Source organism: Sardina pilchardus, chromosome 21 (genome assembly GCF_963854185.1).
Source record: "Sardina pilchardus chromosome 21, fSarPil1.1, whole genome shotgun sequence".
Lineage (NCBI taxonomy): Eukaryota > Metazoa > Chordata > Actinopteri > Clupeiformes > Clupeidae > Sardina > Sardina pilchardus.
Genome location: NC_085014.1, coordinates 27,335,806 through 27,354,312, shown reverse-complemented (window position 1 = coordinate 27,354,312; position 18,507 = coordinate 27,335,806). Strand labels below are relative to the sequence as shown.

The window sequence follows — 18,507 nt, the reverse complement described above, 5'->3', positions numbered from 1 at the left end:
TTAGCAGTAATTTCTCTATGATTCCCCTGAAATATGCTTTTGTATGTGCGCTTTAGATTTCTATATATTGTATTTGGGAAATTATTAGGATCCTCAATACCATAAGGCCAAGGTCATCAAATCAAAATCCTAACTGAGGTGTTGTGATATGCTTTGAGTTATAGTGGATCAGGGAAAGTGGAGGATGTTAAGACCTCTACTGGCTTCTGACTGGATGGGCCTGTACACCAACACTGTGTGAGGAGGACAGAATCAACGCTGTCTTCAGCAACAGCTGAATGAAGGGATGTCCTGAGCGGAGCAGAGAACATCTCTTACATCAGTGTGACTGACGAGCTCCTGGAACAGAAGTGCTGAACAGAGGGGAGCAAGCCAGAGAGGATAGAACTTGGGTGAGGTACAACCAACAACTGTAAAGCAGACTGCTTTCTACAGTCACTGGATACAACAATCAGCCTCACAAACACATGCAGGACAGAAGTATTTCCTGTTTCTCTCTAAGCCTGCTCCAGGGAGACCAAGACCTCCATCTCACATGAATCAGTGCTACACGCTAAACTAAGACCAGACATGAGGTCACTAGACATAAAAACAAGAGCAGACACCACTATTTTTTTTAAACGAAAGCACAGGCTTTTTGTTTATTGACCACTGCACACACATGAACAGATGAAAGTAGTTACTGTACATCCATGTAAACAGTCAAGTACCTTCAACACAGGGGGACAGAGTCCGTACAGAGTGTGAGGAAACACACAGTTACGTACTGGTTACAACACCAAGTTGTACAGTCTCAGCGCACATCCGCTCTTTAATATTCTCCTCAGGCTACTTTGGACCTGTCGTTTGGCCAATTATAAATGTCACCCTCTAAGAACAACAAAAAAACAATAAAAGGAAAAAAAAACAATAACAACAAAATAACTAAAGGAAAGCAGGGCATGTAGCCTCAACGATCAGCTAAACAGGACCAGGTTTCACATTTATTCTAATTTTTTTTAATGTTAATCTTCAGTCATCTTCTGGATACGCGCTGTTCGGAATGTTCCGGGCCGTAAAGCAGACTCCACCTGTGTCTGTGGAAGGGGATGGAGCTGGCCCGACCCCCACACCACTGGGAGGGAAAGCCATCCTCCTCCTTCTCCTAACTGATTGTGGTTGAGAGAGACCAGGCTGAGGGAGAGTGTTACCAACTAAAAGGACTTAGCCTGAGTACAAATCAATGAGCTCTCCATCGTGCCCTGCTTGGGCATAAAATCAAACCATTCTATTCTTTCCATGATTTCTATGGTATTACAATAATATACACATCTTAAAATACATTAAACATATAGAAGAATCAGAATTTATATGAAAGTCCACAATCCAGCTAGGATCTTTTTTTTAGTACTCAACTCCTCACTTAATACAGTGTTGTGACATCATAGCTGCAACTCATTTCTGAAACCTGTGCATCTCTGAAACAGTTTTTGTGTGTCATTCTTTACAGTGGGTACATGACACTGCGGTCATTCAGTTATCAGATCATAATCTCAAACCCTGGCTTCCCTGTGCCTCTCTACAGTCTGTGTAGACTAGATTAGATTCATACTACAGAACTAGACATACATTTGTCATAATTCTTTCAACAACCTGGACCATAATTATATCACAGGTTCTGAACTTCATGATAAAAAAGGCAAACAGAAGCTCAAAAAGTGCAAAAAGATTAACACCCTCAATGCTTTCACATAGTAGTTCCCCTTCAATTTGGACATAACGACCTAAAATCAAAATATAAATGAAAAAAAAAACCCAACAGAACATAAATAAACAAAACAAAAACAAATGATAACAACAACAACAACAACAAAAATCCATCGCATTGTGGTGTCAAGAGGCATGCTTATGGAACTAGAAACACTAACATGCGCACTCATTAAATTCCTGCACGGCAGGAGATAACACTGTGTGGAGGGTTGTAGACCAAACTTCACTCTCCAGAATCCCCCCGCTAACTGCCCCCACCACACCCTCTTCCCCCGCCTCTCCGTCACAGCTCTGGCAACAGAGTTGCCTCAACCGGGTCATACCTTATCAACACTTCCTGCTCCAGTCTGCCACCACAGCCTGCTCAGTCTAGGAGTGAGTCTGGCAGCACCTACACGCCCACCTCTCTCTCACATGCTCACACCATTAACCCCGTCTCCATCCACACTCGAAGCACAACTACACAGATACTGGCAGACTCCAGGCTCAGGACAATCCGCGGCCATTTTCTTGGGATAGGAGTTCAGTGTCAAATCTTGATATTTGTGGGTCATTTTCTTTCCACACCTTTTGTCCACTAGCTCTTGACTCAGTACGAAGTACACAGAAGCTGAGCATTGGTGATCATTACAGGGAGCCGTATGCTGAGTTCACCCATCAGGTCAGATAAGCTGTTGCTCCATGGAAAGACAGTGAAGTTGCTCTGGCTCGCTTATCTCTTGGCTTTCACCATCAGTCTTTCCGTTCGGCTAAAAATGTTCTCAGGGCGGACTGACCATTGGCAAGCAAGCCATGTGGCTGGAACCACGTCGTTTTGTCCTTCTTGCCCAATGGTACATGTGTCAAATATAAAACTGCCTTCAAAGATAATTTCCATAACTTGCCATCCATCTACCATCCTGACAGAGCTGCTACTCTAAGTCCCTTTTTTGTTCCCAATATATGCATTCCTGAGAGGAGAGGCAGCCACAGGCCTATGTGCATCCTCAAATGATTGACCTCCACTGGTACTGTCTGTGACCGCGGCTTCTCAGTTCAAAAGCGGTCTGATCGCTCCACATCACAAACATGTTGGTAGAGAAGACAAGTCGGCTCCTCCACACAACATTTCATGCAAAACGATAACGAAAAAAGGTTATGTAGTTTCGAGCAGAAACAAATATGTCATTTCAGTTTTCTAGAATAATATTAGGGTGACTATTACGCAAAATTCCTTAACATTGTTTCATTATCACTTTTTGCTTGTTCTTGAAAAAGGTCAAAGCTGGACCACTAGGAAACCACAGGAAAGCACAGACTGGACTTTACAAAAAGCAGGCTCCATCAGTGGATTTAGTAGTAACACGTTGCTTGTTCTGTACAGTGTTTTGGTGCTTAATATCAAACACAGAGCAATGTCAGACATTCGCAAGTTCATTAATGTCTGCCATTTGAATCTTTTTTTTTTTTTTGCTGCATGGCAAAAATGAATAGAAAAATATTTTGAGGCTGTCAAAAGTTAGAAGTTAGTACACTGAAAGACAATAAAATGGCCCCCAATATTTGCCACATATACCTCCGATTCAGCATTCCCCAAATAGAACAACAGCCCTTCTGTGTGCTGTGAGCGACATCAGGTTATATAACAAGGTGTAAAAACCCTCACACAGTCACAGTCAAAGGTCAATATGTCAGATCCAAGACTTGTGCTAGGCTAAGAGAGCGCCATCCCCTCTACAGCCCACTCCTGGCCAAACCACTCCGACAGGAGAGACTCCGTACCGAAATACAAGGCTGCCCCCTAGTGGCGGGAAGAGTGTATTTACTTCAGGGAGGGAAAAACCTACATTCGTCAGGCACTTGATTGTGACCGCACAGCAAACCCAGAGCCCCCCCAGTCATGCCTCTGATTCAACTGTTGCACAGAGAAGGCAGTAGACAGCATAAGACCCATCAGAAACATCAGCTGATACCACATGGGATCCCTCGCAAGATACCTCTCGCTCCATTAACAACTAAACGATGGTCGATGCACGCACACGTACACACACACACACTCACGCGCACGCAGGCACGCACACACGCACATCAAAGGCATGCATATCATTGTTGACAGTATTTTACACCTTGCTATACAGACGGGAGAAGATCAGCTAAGCTTGTTCTGGTGGTGATTTTTGCTTGGAGAGATCAAACACATGCTTCAGAACCGAACGCACCATTCTCACAAAGCTTTGGGTGACGCTACGTGGTCTGGTTGTAACACCCGAGTATAAAGACAGAGAAAGAGAGAGACAGAGAGAGACAGAGAGAGAGAGAGAGAAAGAGAAAGAAAGAGAAAGAAAGAGAAGCAGCAACTCTGCTTGTTTTTCTGGAGGGAGAGTGCAAACAAGAGAGATAAATAAATAGTAGTTGACACAACCGTGATGGCAGGAGAGAGAGACAAGAACAAGAAACAAGAATGAGGTAGAGCCATCAAACCAGCCACTTGATCAAACTCAGCTAAATAAAGGAGAGATGAGGAGGTGGGTGCGTGGAGGAGATGAGGGAGCAATAGGGAAGGGAGGGAGAGAGAAGAAGAGAGAGAAAGAGAGAGGGATGAGAGAGGAGTGCCCCGGAATGTGCTCCCCGTCGCTCCGCTCCGCTCAGCTCAGCGCTCCGGAGCGTCGGTGCAGGACATCCCCGGGCAGCGGCGGCTCCGAGTCATCCATGGGCAGCACCAGCCGGGTCCCGCGGATCACCAGTTCGCGTTCGCCCAGCGCCAGCTCCCGGTCCAGCTCGTCCGAGTTGGCCGCCACGCCGGACGTCCGGGAGCTGGTGTGGGCCCCGCTGGCGTCCGTGCTCACGGTGATGTCGCCGTACGTCAGGCTGATATCGCCGTCGTTCAGGATGAGGTCAGAGTCGTCGTCCTTCAGCTGCTCCTCATTCTGCAGACAGAACACAGAGGGAGTCAGCAGGAAGCAGGAAGGCCATATGAGCCTACACTGGTCCCTGCCCACGGACCACACATGCAAATTAGCGCCATAGCTAACTCTGGTACTGGAATACCAGAGAAACCACTAAACCAATATAGCTACTATACTCCTCTCCTCTAGTTTGAGTTGAACTAGTGGCTGGTCTGACGTCTTTATTACCTCCGCCAAGGAGGGTACAGTATGTTTTCATTGGGGTTTGTTGGTTTGTTTTTTTTGTCTGTATGTGTGTTTGTTTGTTTGTTTGCAAGATAACTTGTGTATAGATTGATTTGGATGAAATTCTCAGGGAAGGTCTGAAATGACCCAAGGAAGAAACGATTACATTTGATCCGTATTACTGTCTGGATGCAGGAGGCGGTTATGTGCTCGCTTGGCGGAGGTTGAGCTGTTAGAGTGCTTTTCTAGTTTCATTCTTGTTTCTTGTCTCCATCTCCTCCTGCCATCACCGTCAGGTCAGTTATCATTTGTTACCCCCTCTAGTTTTCCTCCCTCATTAGAAAAACACGCATGTCTCCCTTTCTGTCTTTACTCTTGCGTTAGGACCAGACCATGTTGTGTCACACACTCTTTTGACTATCAAATTACACCCATTTGGGTCTGTTCAGTCCACTTATAAAATGATGGATGACTCTACGACTGCGCAGATCCAAAGAACATAGACCTCTCACACACACACACTCAATCTCAAAACTTCAACCACTGGCGATAATGCTGCCTCAACTGACTCTGTCTTAAACATGGCTACCAAATGCAGTATATGGCCAGAGTGCAGTGTGTATTTGGGGTCACTCACCTCGTAGGCCTGTGGGCTGGTGAGGCAGCGGGCGAGGGCTCCGCAGCACGCGGGCAGGGTGGCCGTGAGGGGAGGGCCACTGTGGGTCAGAAAGGGCTTCATGTAGCTGAGGGACAGGCCGTTAAGGTCACAGAGTTCACGGAGCTACAGTGGAGAGTGTGCTGGCCTTTTCCATTACTGTCTGGTACGGAAACACCACCTCTTCAGAGAGGAAGCAGGAGGAGAAGGTGGTGCGCTCCGCATCCAAAATCATTGGACATGCCATCCCATCTGTGGCTTCTATCTACGCCACTCGGGCCAGCCATAAAGCCCAACAAGTACTGGATGACCCCTCCCACCCTGCCAGGTACCTTCAAAATAGGAGTCTGGAGTCCACAGCCTTAAGGGTAAAACATCCCGTTTCTGTAATAGTACCTACCCTGCCACTATTAGACTCCTTAATGCTCCCAAATGACCTCTTTCAAAATGCACTTTACTGAACTGCACAAAACACTTTATGGGAAGTTGAAATAGCACAAGTTTAACTTTACAGCTTTTTATCGGTTTGAACGATTGTCTATGTAATTGTTTTTCATGTACTGTATGTTCTGTGTATGAATGTATTGCCCTTTTTAATTGGAATGGCACCAAGACAAATTCCAATCAACTCTGTTGATATGGCAATAAATTATTGAACTTGAACTGAACACACACCACTACACGAATTCTGAACTGAATTAGAGCGGAATTAATTGTTCATGACCTCCCACTGCTGTAAAGACATATTATATATTGAAAAAGATGTCCGTGTGTGTAGGTGGATTGTCAGTGGTAAAGGATACTTGTGGTCGAAGTTGTACCAGATCCTGAAGAGCCAGGCACTCTCCTGCTTAGTGCTGCGCCGCTCTATGCCATCAGGACCAATCTGCACACATGAGGAAGACCCATGAGGGACTGCCACCTTCACACGACACGATGCTGAGAAATACTGTACACTGGATATGCAATGTATGTTAAAACATGGAACTGTTGGATAAACTTACTGAGTGCTCTTGGTCCGGATCCACTCCAACACTGTTGATTTAAAAGATACTTTTGTTATTATGGCAACATATGAGGCTTAGTTCTACTGATCCCAAACCATGCACAACTGGGTTTTCCTCCAAAGCCTGAAATAGCTGAGGAAGACTCAAGACTAAAGCTCAAAACTAAACCGTCATGATGCCATGTTCAATGTTCACGTAGCCATTAGCCATGTTCATGTGGAGTGCATTAGTGGAGGAGTGACCGGAGCGCTGTGAGGCGGCTGTGGGTGGCAACACTGACCGTATGCGCTGGCAGGAGAGCATCTGTGTGGTTCCTCCTCCGCACACCCACACGGTGAAGAAGACCACCAGCAGCGTGGTGGAGAACATCATCCGCCGCGCGTAGGTGGCCGTGTCGCGGATGGACAGGGCAAAGGTCATGGCACCGCGCAGCCCTGAGCGAGAACAGACTCTTTAGTGTTTCAAACAGGCTCCCTTTCCCACCAAGACCACCACCACCACAGGCCGCCCATCCCCACACACACCAAAACAACGCGCTGCCTCTACAAGCAGACACGCTGGGATTTGGTACCCCAGTGAAGTCTCAACACCCTGTCATACTTCATAAATCCTTGCGCTAAAGAGGTGCTAGCATGTTTACATTCTGTACATGGGAAATGGATGTGAAAGGGAAACTCAAGAGTGTCTCATAGCTCTTGTTCCAAAGTCAGGGGAGGAAAAGCTCGTTTTTGTTGGCTTGCACGCGCAGCTCTACGGACAGAGTACAGGGCATGTCGAGTGGTTATTTTTCTTGTGTGCATACCGGCAAACATCATCATGTGCTGGAAGTTGGAGCTGATCTTGTTTCTGCGGCCCAAGTTGAGCAGGAAGGAGAGGGGGTAGATGTTGGCTGCTCTGCCCAGAAAAGTAGCCAGCTGTGTGTGAGGGGGGGGAGGAGGGGGGCAGTTAAGGAGAAAACCCAAAAAAGGGGAAGTGAACCCAGGCAGCTGCCAGCGCCTGCTCTCCACCCAAACCATGACTCTCTGTCCTTCCTGCTCTGCCAGTGGATCCCTTCATAAGGGAGCTATTCCGGAGGGTTCTGCCCCATAGGAAACACAATGTTGCCAATGTTCGGATGGTGACCGCAACATGTCACTCAACACCAGGGCCTTGGTACTGCAGCGCCAGTGTATTCTTAGACATTTCTGCAGCAGTCTGACTGAGGACCATTCACATCTCCATTTCAAACACACATCCCCTAAGGGTCCTCCAGACAACACCCTTTTAAAGTCTTTCTTCAGGGGTAGTAACATGGGGATACACTGTAGGATTACAAAACAACACCATACAACTGAGTTCTGTATTAGTTGCATACTATCCTGCCACTATAAGTCACAATGAAGCACGGGCAAAGGGTAAGGATACGAAAGCTCCGATGATGAAAATGGGGTTGAAGACGTGGTTCTGGAAGGTGAACAGCGTGAGCCCCATGTAGGAGAAGATGAAGTTCTCCGCCAGGAAGTTAAGGAGCTCAAACAACTGCAAAGAAATAAGCAGAACACATCAAAAGTTGATTCTATGTTACAGCTTACATCTAGTTTCTTCAGTTAAATATGCTGGAGACCATATCATGCTTGCCTAAGGCAGCTCTGAATGTAAGTTCAGTGAGTTATAATCACTATGAGATTTCTATGTGTGAAGACCAACAAATGTACATTATGCCCAATTACAGAGTTAAATTCTACTCAGATCCATGCAGAACATATACTGTAAGGACACAAATGGTCAACAGAGGAAGATTCATACATTCATTTTCCTCCCTCCACAAATGTGCCTCCCTTGCCCAAACATGCTGATCTGTAAAGACTACCACAGTGGTTCTTAACTGGTCTGGCTTGGGGACCCACAATTTCCTATGTTCATAAAGTCGCGACCCATATATCTATTTAGTGTTCAAGCCAACGGATATGGTGAGCTACATGGTGAGCTACATGGTAACATAAAAAGTGCCTGTAGACCTACTTGTCTGGAACATGCAGATGTTTGGCATTGTGCATTTGCCACTAAAATGATGTCTAACATGACCAGTTACATAAACATTGCTTATGTCCATGCCGATGACATTACAAATTGACATTGGCTACCCCATTTTTGGGTCCCGACGCGCCAATTAAGAAACACTGGACTACAACGTATGAGACAATGATGCACCAGTGGACTGAACTCTTTTCATGCGGGAGAGGGACAGCGTGGGCTCTCACCTGTTTGGTCCTGTCCTGAGACTCAGGTGAGAGATTGTTAAAGGTGTAATGAGCCTGCGTGATCCCACAGAACAGCACAGCTACCACGCCTGTCAACAGAAAGGGGAACAGGGCAACATCACACAACTATCCGTTACCGAGACCTGGGCTAGACAGAAACCCTAAGCCTTCCTCTTGGCCCATTACCAAAGCCAGCTCTGAGCTTAGGGTTGTGGTGTCGTGTTTTTTTGCATTGTTTTCTAGCAGCAAGTGTTGTGAGTATTCATTTACAGATTAAAATGTGTTGTCTCTGTTAAATCCTTTCTCGCTCTCTGTGCAGAGGCAGAGAATGAGTGGCCTGAGGGGGTGCTGCGGTGAAAGTGCTGAAAGTGAACGTGACCTGTGAAGCCGCAGGCCTCGGCCAGCAGGAAGGTGCTCCAGGACATGAGGAAGAACAGGGCCGTCTCCAGCAGCTGGAAGTCCCGCAGCTTGGTGAACTTGGTGACGTGGAGGATGAGAGGTCAAGGGTCAAACTGAGTCTGCTGTGGAGACACCTACGCAACCAAACGTCTCTAAGCAACTGTGTTGCATTTGCCTATCAAAACATGAAAATGTCTGGCAAATTACCAAATGCTAATGCCAAATGTTTTACTGGCATATCCACTTATCTTAACCAAATATGATTTGATATTCATTTTTATTTAAAGATTGTTAGTCTTCAGTCAAGGATATCAGCGCCGTCATAACTCCAGTGGCCATCCCAAGAGCGAAGGAGCCGCTGAAGACTCCCAGGAACACCCCGAAGGACTTGACCATGGCCATGGCCTCGAACGTGTGGGTGTTGTCCCCCTGAGGCTGGTAGGCCACTATGGACCTGTGCACAAAACCCCACAGGGACACGGCCAAGCACACAAGAGACATGAGACAGTTGCAACTTAGCAAAGTATCAGCATATTATCTAAGACCTATGTTTTGTTAATATGTTATTATGTAAGGATTATGTCTTGGGGATTCTCCTAAACAACCACTACACATCCTAGCAGATAAAGCCATGTCAAATTGGCACATAGCTGCTAATGTATTATGTACATGAAACAATATGCTAAATGCTATATTGCTAAAGTAATTCACCGGCCTTCAAAGGGGACAAAACATTTTACATCTACTAATTTATCTGCCTAAGGGTTAACTTCGCTCACTACTGTAACATACTGTACCATAGTGAACAGGAAACAAGGGAGGTCAATCCACAGCAAACTCCATGCACTTTGAGTGTGAAACAGACAGTGTTTACATGATTCAACACTGAGGCGGCCCTCTTTTCCATTTATGGTGCCTTTACAACTCAAAGGCACGGTCTGAAGTTACCACATGCTAGGCTTCTACTTGCAGTAACTGTGTACATTTGTAAAGCTGGAGTTGTTGCCGTTTCTTGTCAACAAAAGCACAAACAACAAAACATCTACTGGTGTAGTCTTGACAATCAATATGGGATTCTATGGGACATCTGCCAAGGGAATCTTTCCTACCTGACCTGACAAAACAACTATGGAGTTTGAACAGCTAAGGAAGTTCAAAACGTGCCGAGGTAAAAAACCTGAAATCAATGCATTATCTAAGTTCCTCCTTCCTACAACTATTGAAATCTTTAAAAAGCCAGAGATTGGAGGAGTTTCTGTTAAAACCTGCTTCCAGATCAGATGCAGGTTTGTGAAAAGGTCGAGGTGCAGTGACGATAACTAGGTAGAGGAGAGGGTTAATCCCCCCTCCCCCTGCCACAGTGAAATGTAAAAGAGATTCTGTCTGTGGAAGTTATTCACTTGTGGGAGAGACCAAGAGGAACTAGAAAGACCTGTTGAAAAAAACGGCATTCTAGAGTAGAGTAGAGCAGAGTCAGATCACAGCACAAAGGGGCAAATTCTCCCATGTGAATAAGGGTGCGTAAGTAAAAAAAATAAATACAAGTGCGCAACTAAGAGCTTTTCAGCCAGCAAACATTATGCCCTTCACTTAAAAACCTTTCAGTCACCTGGTTACACAAAACGTTACAAATACTGTTATCAAAAACAAATACAGTTAACATTACAGTATCAAATTTGGCGCTTAATATGCTGATATGGCTTTATGCTTTTTCCCATTACAGTGTCACAAGGTGATTTCCCAACATTACCATATCAGTGAGGCTACATTGTTAAATATGGAGATCCCTGTTATAATCACCCCGTTTGGAGCTTACTGACTGTGCCCCTTCAGTTTTAACTTGAAGTCATTTTTTTTACTTTTGTCGAGCAACAATTATCGTTTATATTTTCTCTCAGTCTCTGATTCGTTTCTAATGGTGGCTGGTATTGTTAGGCCAGTCTCTATACTGCATTTGAAACTGCAGGTGTCAGTCTACAGTTTCATTAGCATAGATACATTTATATTATGAGAAGCAGCTGCCATTGAAACTTTCTTTCTCAACATTGGGTTTTAAATTTTGAATTATCTACACACATCAAGCACGTCTTGACACTTAGGCCTAATAAACAAACCTCAGAGCAAAAGTGACATTTTGTTAAGTGAATTCTTTGTTAGGCTTTGTGATCACACATCATTTTACTATAGGCCATTTGCTAGTCAGTCCACCTTGCTTACGTTTTCAAAATCGAAGACTGGTTTGTATTCTTTCTGGATTTAAATGGCATTCAAAGGGTCAATGAGTCCACGTTCCAAGTTTTCATATTAACCTCAATTAAGGTGGTGGATCAGTCTGGTTGTTTTAAATAAATCATGCTACTCTCACAAGGCCGCCTTCATTTCAAACTTTTCGCTGTGTGTGTGACAGAGGCGGGAATGGGTGCGAATGTGCGTAACTGGAAGCACGTAAAAAAAGGACTTACGCACAAATGGGAGAATTTGGCCCATAGTCCTCAGATGGCAGTAAAGAAACACACTCTAGTCCAAACCAGTCAGCAAATCACCTCAGGCCAGCCCCACTCTGCAGCTCAGCCGCATAGCTGCTCTCATCTGACGTGCAGGCCAGTCATCATCCAGCAGCAGAACCAATGCGTAGCTAATGTGCATCATGAATAATGTGCAAGAGGGGGGTGGAGGTGTGGCAAAACTGGCAACCCTGCTCTGAGGCAGGCCTGAGGGTGATTGGCTCTGCATGGCCTGGGACAAGACCCAGGCCATGCACATGGGGGGAGGGGGGGGGGGTCCACGCAACGAGCTGGCAAGCTAAGCACTACAGGTGCAGCACACCCGTTGAGGGGCCTGGTCGTGGCATTGGTGACGCCCTCAACCCACTGGGGTGCAGCTCCGTGGCTGTGGCGTACCGCCACCCCACTGTGTCTCCCGTAATAAATTAGAATTCTGGAGAGGGAGATGCCCGGGGGAAGGATGAAATCAGCCGTTAGGGTCAGTACAAGTACAATCCAAGCATTCCACTCTGGCATTGTTAATGGGTTGGTCACAAGTAATTATACACAGTTATAAAAGCACAGCTGCATTCTTGTAAACCTCTGCTATTAGAATGTGTATGTGTATATCATGGATATGTATGTGTATGTATGAGTAAGATAGACATGCAGAGAGAGAGAGAGAGCGAGAGAGAGAGAGAGAGAGAGAGAGAGAGAATGCATGTGTATGTATGTGGGGGTTTCAACTATACTGTGGCTTTTCTCTAAACAAAGACCAAGTGTGTCATCATATTCCATTTCATCTCATGAGTCTGGCCTTTAATTCCACTATAAGCAAATTACAGGGAAATGTCAGGCCACTCACTGATAATTAGGCTCTATGGAACGAGTCACAAGCCCCATCTCTGTGAAATGGGCCTGAGCCCAAAGAGTGCAGTGTGTACCATCCTTTGTCTGCTGCGACGCTGGATTTGGTCTGCATGTGGTGAGACGGAGGGGTACTCACGAGGAGAGGACGACTGCCACCGCGTCGTTAAGGACGCTCTCGCCAAACAGCAGCGCATACAGGTCCACGTCCACCTGGAGCTCATTGAAGATGGCCAGCACGGTCACTGCAGGAAGAGATCAGGGGATTCCCCCATCAACCAGGGCACTTCTGGGTTTTGTGTCAGTGATATTGTAAACTGAAAGAGCATGTCATGCGTGCATACTGATTTTTCACTGGGTGTCAGGACTTAAACTTAGACATATACTTTAAAAATGACTACTTTAATTCTAACAATCACGCTAAAAATGAGTTATCAAATCCGTCTCTATCATGGGATTTCACACACTCTAATGTCTGAACCGTGATGACTGTTTAGCTGCCCAGTGTGGGCAGCATACCTGGGTCCGTGGCTGAGATGATGGCTCCGAAGAAGAGGCAGTCTGTGAAGAAGAAGTCCCCACCCAGCTGGCCGATCTGCTTCATCAGCGTCACACAGCCGTACATCAGCAGCCTGGCATGAAGGAGCACAGCACCGGTCAGCACCTCTGTCACACACACCTCTCTTACTTTCAGTCGGTCAGTCCGCGCCCCAGAATTCACTCACCCAATGATGAAACACGAGATCACCGTTCCCAGAAATGCATAGGCCAAGATGGAGCCCATGTTCCTGAAGAAGTGTCTCTGGAAAGCCACAGGATTAGAGTCAAATCAAATCAATTCGTGTCACTGAGCTGATGAGCAATATCAGGGAAGGACAGATTGTTGCTAAAATGCTGTAAAAATAAAGTGGTAATAAAACAATAAACAGTCCACTGGTTTGAGTGCAACTCTTACCCTCTTTAAGCTGTAACCAGCATGGAATATTATAGGGGGCAGGAGAATGTTGAAGAACACCTCAGGATCAAAGGTCACCTGTAAGGGGAAATGAGTGTGTGGATCATGAGACACCTGAAGGTAGGTCACTGCTTGAGAATGGCAGTCACAAGACTGATGATTCATATGCCCTTGTTGTATGAAGACTGATTCAGGTCATGGAAATTACGGAAAAGCCAGCCCTGTTTTGGGCCTACAGGGGCCGAATTTTGCCTGCTTTCTTAGACTCTATTTTGTCATATTACTGGCAGTTTTGCTCGATTGTTGATTAAATGAACTATTCAATACATTCTTTCAGCAAATGCAATGCTGCCCAACCAGTTTGGTGCTCATGAGTTTTACAGTGGGCATCAGACCCCTTCAATGACTATCTGTATGAAGTGGTGTCCTCTTACAGACCTCCAATACTATTGCTAAGAAATTGGCTTTTCTCTGGTTTCAGTATTGTCAAACATTTCAATAGTTTGAACAAAGTTGTGGGTTTATTGTCTCTGCCAAATGCCTGTTACAGATTAATCATTTTCAAATACTGTCCCTTTAAAGGTGCACTGTTGGATCATGCTGCCAGGGTACTTTGGGGCCACACTCATGCAATTAATGCCAGAATTCCTTGCATTTTAATCACAGATAGCAACAATAGTTGATCAGGTATATATTCATTCATTGATTGGCTCTGATATACCCATGCTCATGATTTGTGCTGTGAGTGTGCTTTAAAGCTGATTACATCAAAAACGTGTGTGTGTGTGTGTGTGTGTGTGTGTGTGTGTGTGTGTGTGTGTGTGTGTGTGTGTGTGTGTGTGCAATGAGTAAGCACCGTGAGCACAGACAGGTGTACCCCTTCAAGCCCCTCTGTACCTTGCACCATAATACACTCATGCACAATGTCTGCACATCTAACTGTGTGCCACAGAACAAGCATCATTATTAGTCAGTCCCGAGAGCAAACAAAAGAAGAAGAAAGGACATGAAAGACAGCTCGATTCTTATGCATACCTTTCGGAGCATCTCATTGTCCTGCACATCATCTATTTCTTTGGCACTGATCTCGCCTTTCAGGGTGTACTCGTAGAATTTGCCGCTGACGTTAACCAGCAGTGTGGGAGGACTTGCATTCACATGGCAGCTCAGTGTGATGTTGTTCATGTCTCGCGGCACGTGAATGCCATATCGTAGTACCACGCCAACCAACAGTCCTAGCGATGTAAAAAGATGCACTTGTGGATCACAAACCAGGCAATGAATTATAACAATATACACAGTGGCAAACGTTATTTAGGAAGACAGTCTCTGTTCATTCTTATTCGAATAATTTACATAACGGTGCAGTGACCCATTCTTCTAGTTCCTCCTAGTATATTGACAGGTATAATTCGATTAGCACCTGCGGAGCTGCGCGCATTATACGCAGTTCACACGACCTCAGATAAGCTCATCCTACCTTCTACCGGGCAGAAAACCTGCCGTGTCTTGTGACTGAATTTTGAGTGAACGAACGCTTTAAATTATTACCGTTCAGGGTCAATGTTACAACTCAAGTCTAAAATCAAAAGCCTCACAATTGCCTACGATTCGCGCTCAAGGCTTTAACGTCAGCTGGACCTCAACTAGGACCTGAGAGCGGTGTCAAACACTAGTTATTTCGTTCATTAAATACTTCACTAATTATTTCCGATTAGTGAGCTTACTTCTGACAAGCTATCAGTGCTGCCTTCCCATATCAGACGTACACAAGGTATAGCTAACTAGCTTTCACTGACGGACATGACGGTGGCAAAACAATGACATCGAGCGTCTCCATTCTGAGGCAGCCTCTTACCATATATCATAGCCAGTCCTGTTTCATGTATAAATCTAAACCGACGGTGTTTAAAAAGCCAAATGGTTAATATTGTGAGGGTTAGGAGCATGATAAAAATGAGCAGGTCGGCACTGTCTTGTCTGTGGCTTTCCTCAGCCTTCTTCTCTGTTACGATGTTCTCCATTGCACTATCTTCAGCCCTGGACAAACAAATCGACAGGCTGACTAAAACACATAGGGACAACATCCCTGATGCACAGCAATTCCCACTGTTTTTCCATCTAGAACCCATGTTGACATTGCTTATAGCTGGCGGTCCGTGCGTTTAGGTTTCTAATGTATCTGAGAGGAGGGGTATGGATTGTTCCTGATTCAACACCTCGCTCCGCCCAGTGGAGTGCTGCGTCACCTGTAGGAAACAAGTGGATTTTACTTCTACATATCAAGTTTGCGCGTATAAAACGCAAAGAGGAATAGTCCCTTGAAAATACTAACGTGACAGCTCCGTCCTTTGAAAAGCAAAACAAATTATTTTTTCGACATCCATTAACATGTCTCTATTACACAGTTCGATATGTGTATGTATCTAGAGCGTAATCTTTAAGTGACTAAAGGTGAACGGGTACGCCTTACGACTTTTATTTTGGATTGTGGTATCATCCAGTCCGGAAATTGAATCCTCATTCGGTTCAGTTTGTACATCACTCATATGAAGATGGCTTCGTCCTTTTGGAAAGGTGTCGTTGGTTTGGGCCTTTTTGCTTTGGCACATGCGGCTTTTTCTGCGGCACAACGTGAGTATTATTGTGTAAAAGAAGAACAGCCCCGAGTTCATATTTTAATATTTACTGGCGAGAGTAGTAACTATCCCTGAGAATGTCAGGCCTCCACACTAAGTAGCTCGTTAGCTTAGCCTTAGCTGCTCTCCGGTTTAACGCTAGCTCATTGCTTGCTTGCTAGCTAACTAACAGGAACAAGATTAAAGCTTGGTTGGTACTTAAGTAAGTGGACTTTTCGGTTGACTTTATCATTTGGTACATTTTAAGCGAAAGTCATGTATGCTCGGTGACGTACTGTCAGTTGCATTCTGTCGCAGTGGACGCTTTGAACGAAAGTTTATTGTGCCAATATTTGATGCATGACGCAAGTTAGCTAGCAAGCTATGTGAGGAAGATGCTCCTAATGTTGGAGTTGATGGCTAGCCAGTTAATGATGGCTAGTTAACGATCCCTGTAGATTGGTTGCTGCATTCATGTAACTGTGTTTGCTGGTTAACACATTGTAGAAGAGTGATATCTGCCAATGTGTGGATGTGCTGACCAGGGTTCTCATCAAAGCCAAATGTTTTGATAAGTGGTTTTCTATTGGTAGCGTCCGACTTATTTAATTTGATTATTCTCACTCTTCAGTATTTGCTAATTTTAATCTGCCTCGGTGGTGATCTTATTGCCAACGTTTATACATGCAGATATGATGCTGATATCCTGCAAAGAACTCTTCTAACGAAAGTACCGACAGACAACAACCCTGTATTTCTTTGTATCTCATTGAACAGTAGACGTCCCCCTTCAGATCTTCTGAAACCGATCGTTTGAATGTTGGTAAACATGTTGGGTGTGCCTAAGCTGGGTTCCCTAGAAATTCTGTTTCTAACTACGTTTCTCGTTCATTTTGCCTTCCCTATACAGACCGATCCTACATGCGCCTTACAGAAAAGGAGAATGAAACGCTACCGATAGATGTAAGGACTCACTTCATCTAAAGCTCCCATCTCTATGCTGGAAATATTTAACTCTATTCATCAATCATTTGCTGCCTTTATTAACTCCTCATGCACATGTGTGTTGATTCCTGCTGTGTCTCACAGATTGTTCTCCAGACGTTGTTAGCCTTTATAGTGACGTGTTACGGAATAGTTCACATCGCTGGAGAATTCAAAGACATGGATGCATCCTCAGAACTGAAAAACAAGTGAGTACCGATTTCATTCTCCGTGTTCTATGAATAGTGATAGCTCCCAAAACTGACACTGAATCTATCAGGTATTTATGAGATCCCTACCTAACCTCAGTATAGACTCATGACATTTCATGTGGCCTTTTCACCATTATAGGACGTTTGACACACTGAGGAATCATCCCTCATTCTACGTGTTCAACCACCGGGGCCGGGTGTTGTTCCGCTCCCCAGAGCAGGAACCCATGACGGCTCCTCAAGCACTACCCTCAAACCCCCTACGGTTACGCAAGCTGGAGAACTTCCACTAAGACTGGCCTTTAATGGGCTGTTGTGCCCATCTTTCTCCTTCTCTCTGTCTTTCTCTCTTTCTCACTCTGTGCATCAGTGAGCGCCTGGGTTGGTGAGGGATGGGGGGAAGATAAGAACATGTATCCCCTGTCCTTAACTTCTCTGCATATGTTGTATATGCTGTATAAATTTGCATCTCTTCAACAGTGATTTCCACATGTAAATCTTTGGACTGTGCCAACTCCTTGTTTTTTTTCCAGCTTGTTTGTAAATAATGTTATTTGCTTGGGAGTCTTAAGGATTGAAAAGAAAAAAAAATCTTCCCAGTCCCCAGTCCTGACAGGCATTGTTACAGCGGTTCATTTCATTCATTTGTCGCACAAAGGGGTTCAGTAACACCTCATTTAAAAAACTAAAAAAAACCTCACATCAACCTCCACATTTACGGCTGTGCAGATATTCCTGACTGAATTATGTTCTTCCTGGCCATGCACTCAAACGGGGGATGTCCAATGGACCATACAGTGTATTTATGTTCATTCATGTTCATCGTCTGGATTTCAATTTGTTATGCAATAAACACCTGAGGTCATGGAAATGCATTAATGATATCTGTAAAGGATGAAACAAACATGAATTGAAGGTTGTTTAGCGCCAATGCTAAAGATACTGTGAACACGTAGTGGAGACTAATGGTACATTTGTTCTGGGGAGAATGTTTGTAATTTTGTTCCACTTTTATGTCATGACATTTTTAACTTAAAAATAATAAATTCTGAAATTTTATGGAAGAATTTGTAACCTGAACAAATTCTGACTTTTGTTTCCGTCATTCCTTATTCAGTGTTATATCTTTAGCCTTGCCAATTGGCAAAGACGAGACAAAGCAGCATGTAGAAAGGAAAACTATACAATGCCCCCATTTATTATTAATGCTTTGCAATATCAATGGGTC

The 18,507-nt window shown here is 44.8% G+C and overlaps 2 protein-coding genes across 2 annotated transcripts; one reads left to right on the top strand and one right to left on the bottom strand.

The window, feature by feature from the left end:
* Positions 1-620: 620 nt before the first annotated feature.
* slc9a6a (solute carrier family 9 member A6a) lies at positions 621-15,730 on the bottom strand. The gene is made up of 16 exons (XM_062523891.1): positions 15,324-15,730; positions 14,501-14,700; positions 13,466-13,543; positions 13,236-13,312; positions 13,030-13,142; positions 12,650-12,755; positions 9,473-9,614; positions 9,141-9,246; positions 8,762-8,850; positions 7,926-8,039; positions 7,324-7,435; positions 6,802-6,955; positions 6,519-6,549; positions 6,318-6,400; positions 5,497-5,602; positions 621-4,655 (listed from the first exon to the last, which is right to left on the bottom strand). Exons 1-16 carry the CDS (start codon positions 15,595-15,597, stop codon positions 4,374-4,376), a joined length of 2,067 nt encoding a protein of 688 aa, XP_062379875.1. The 5' UTR covers positions 15,598-15,730; the 3' UTR covers positions 621-4,373.
* Positions 15,731-15,805: 75 nt separating this feature from the next.
* On the top strand, positions 15,806-18,363 carry mmgt1 (membrane magnesium transporter 1). Its single transcript, XM_062523890.1, has 4 exons — positions 15,806-16,099; positions 16,994-17,046; positions 17,173-17,276; positions 17,419-18,363. The coding sequence occupies exons 1-4, from the start codon at positions 16,015-16,017 to the stop codon at positions 17,570-17,572; spliced, it is 396 nt and encodes a 131-aa protein (XP_062379874.1). The 5' UTR covers positions 15,806-16,014; the 3' UTR covers positions 17,573-18,363.
* Positions 18,364-18,507: the final 144 nt, after the last annotated feature.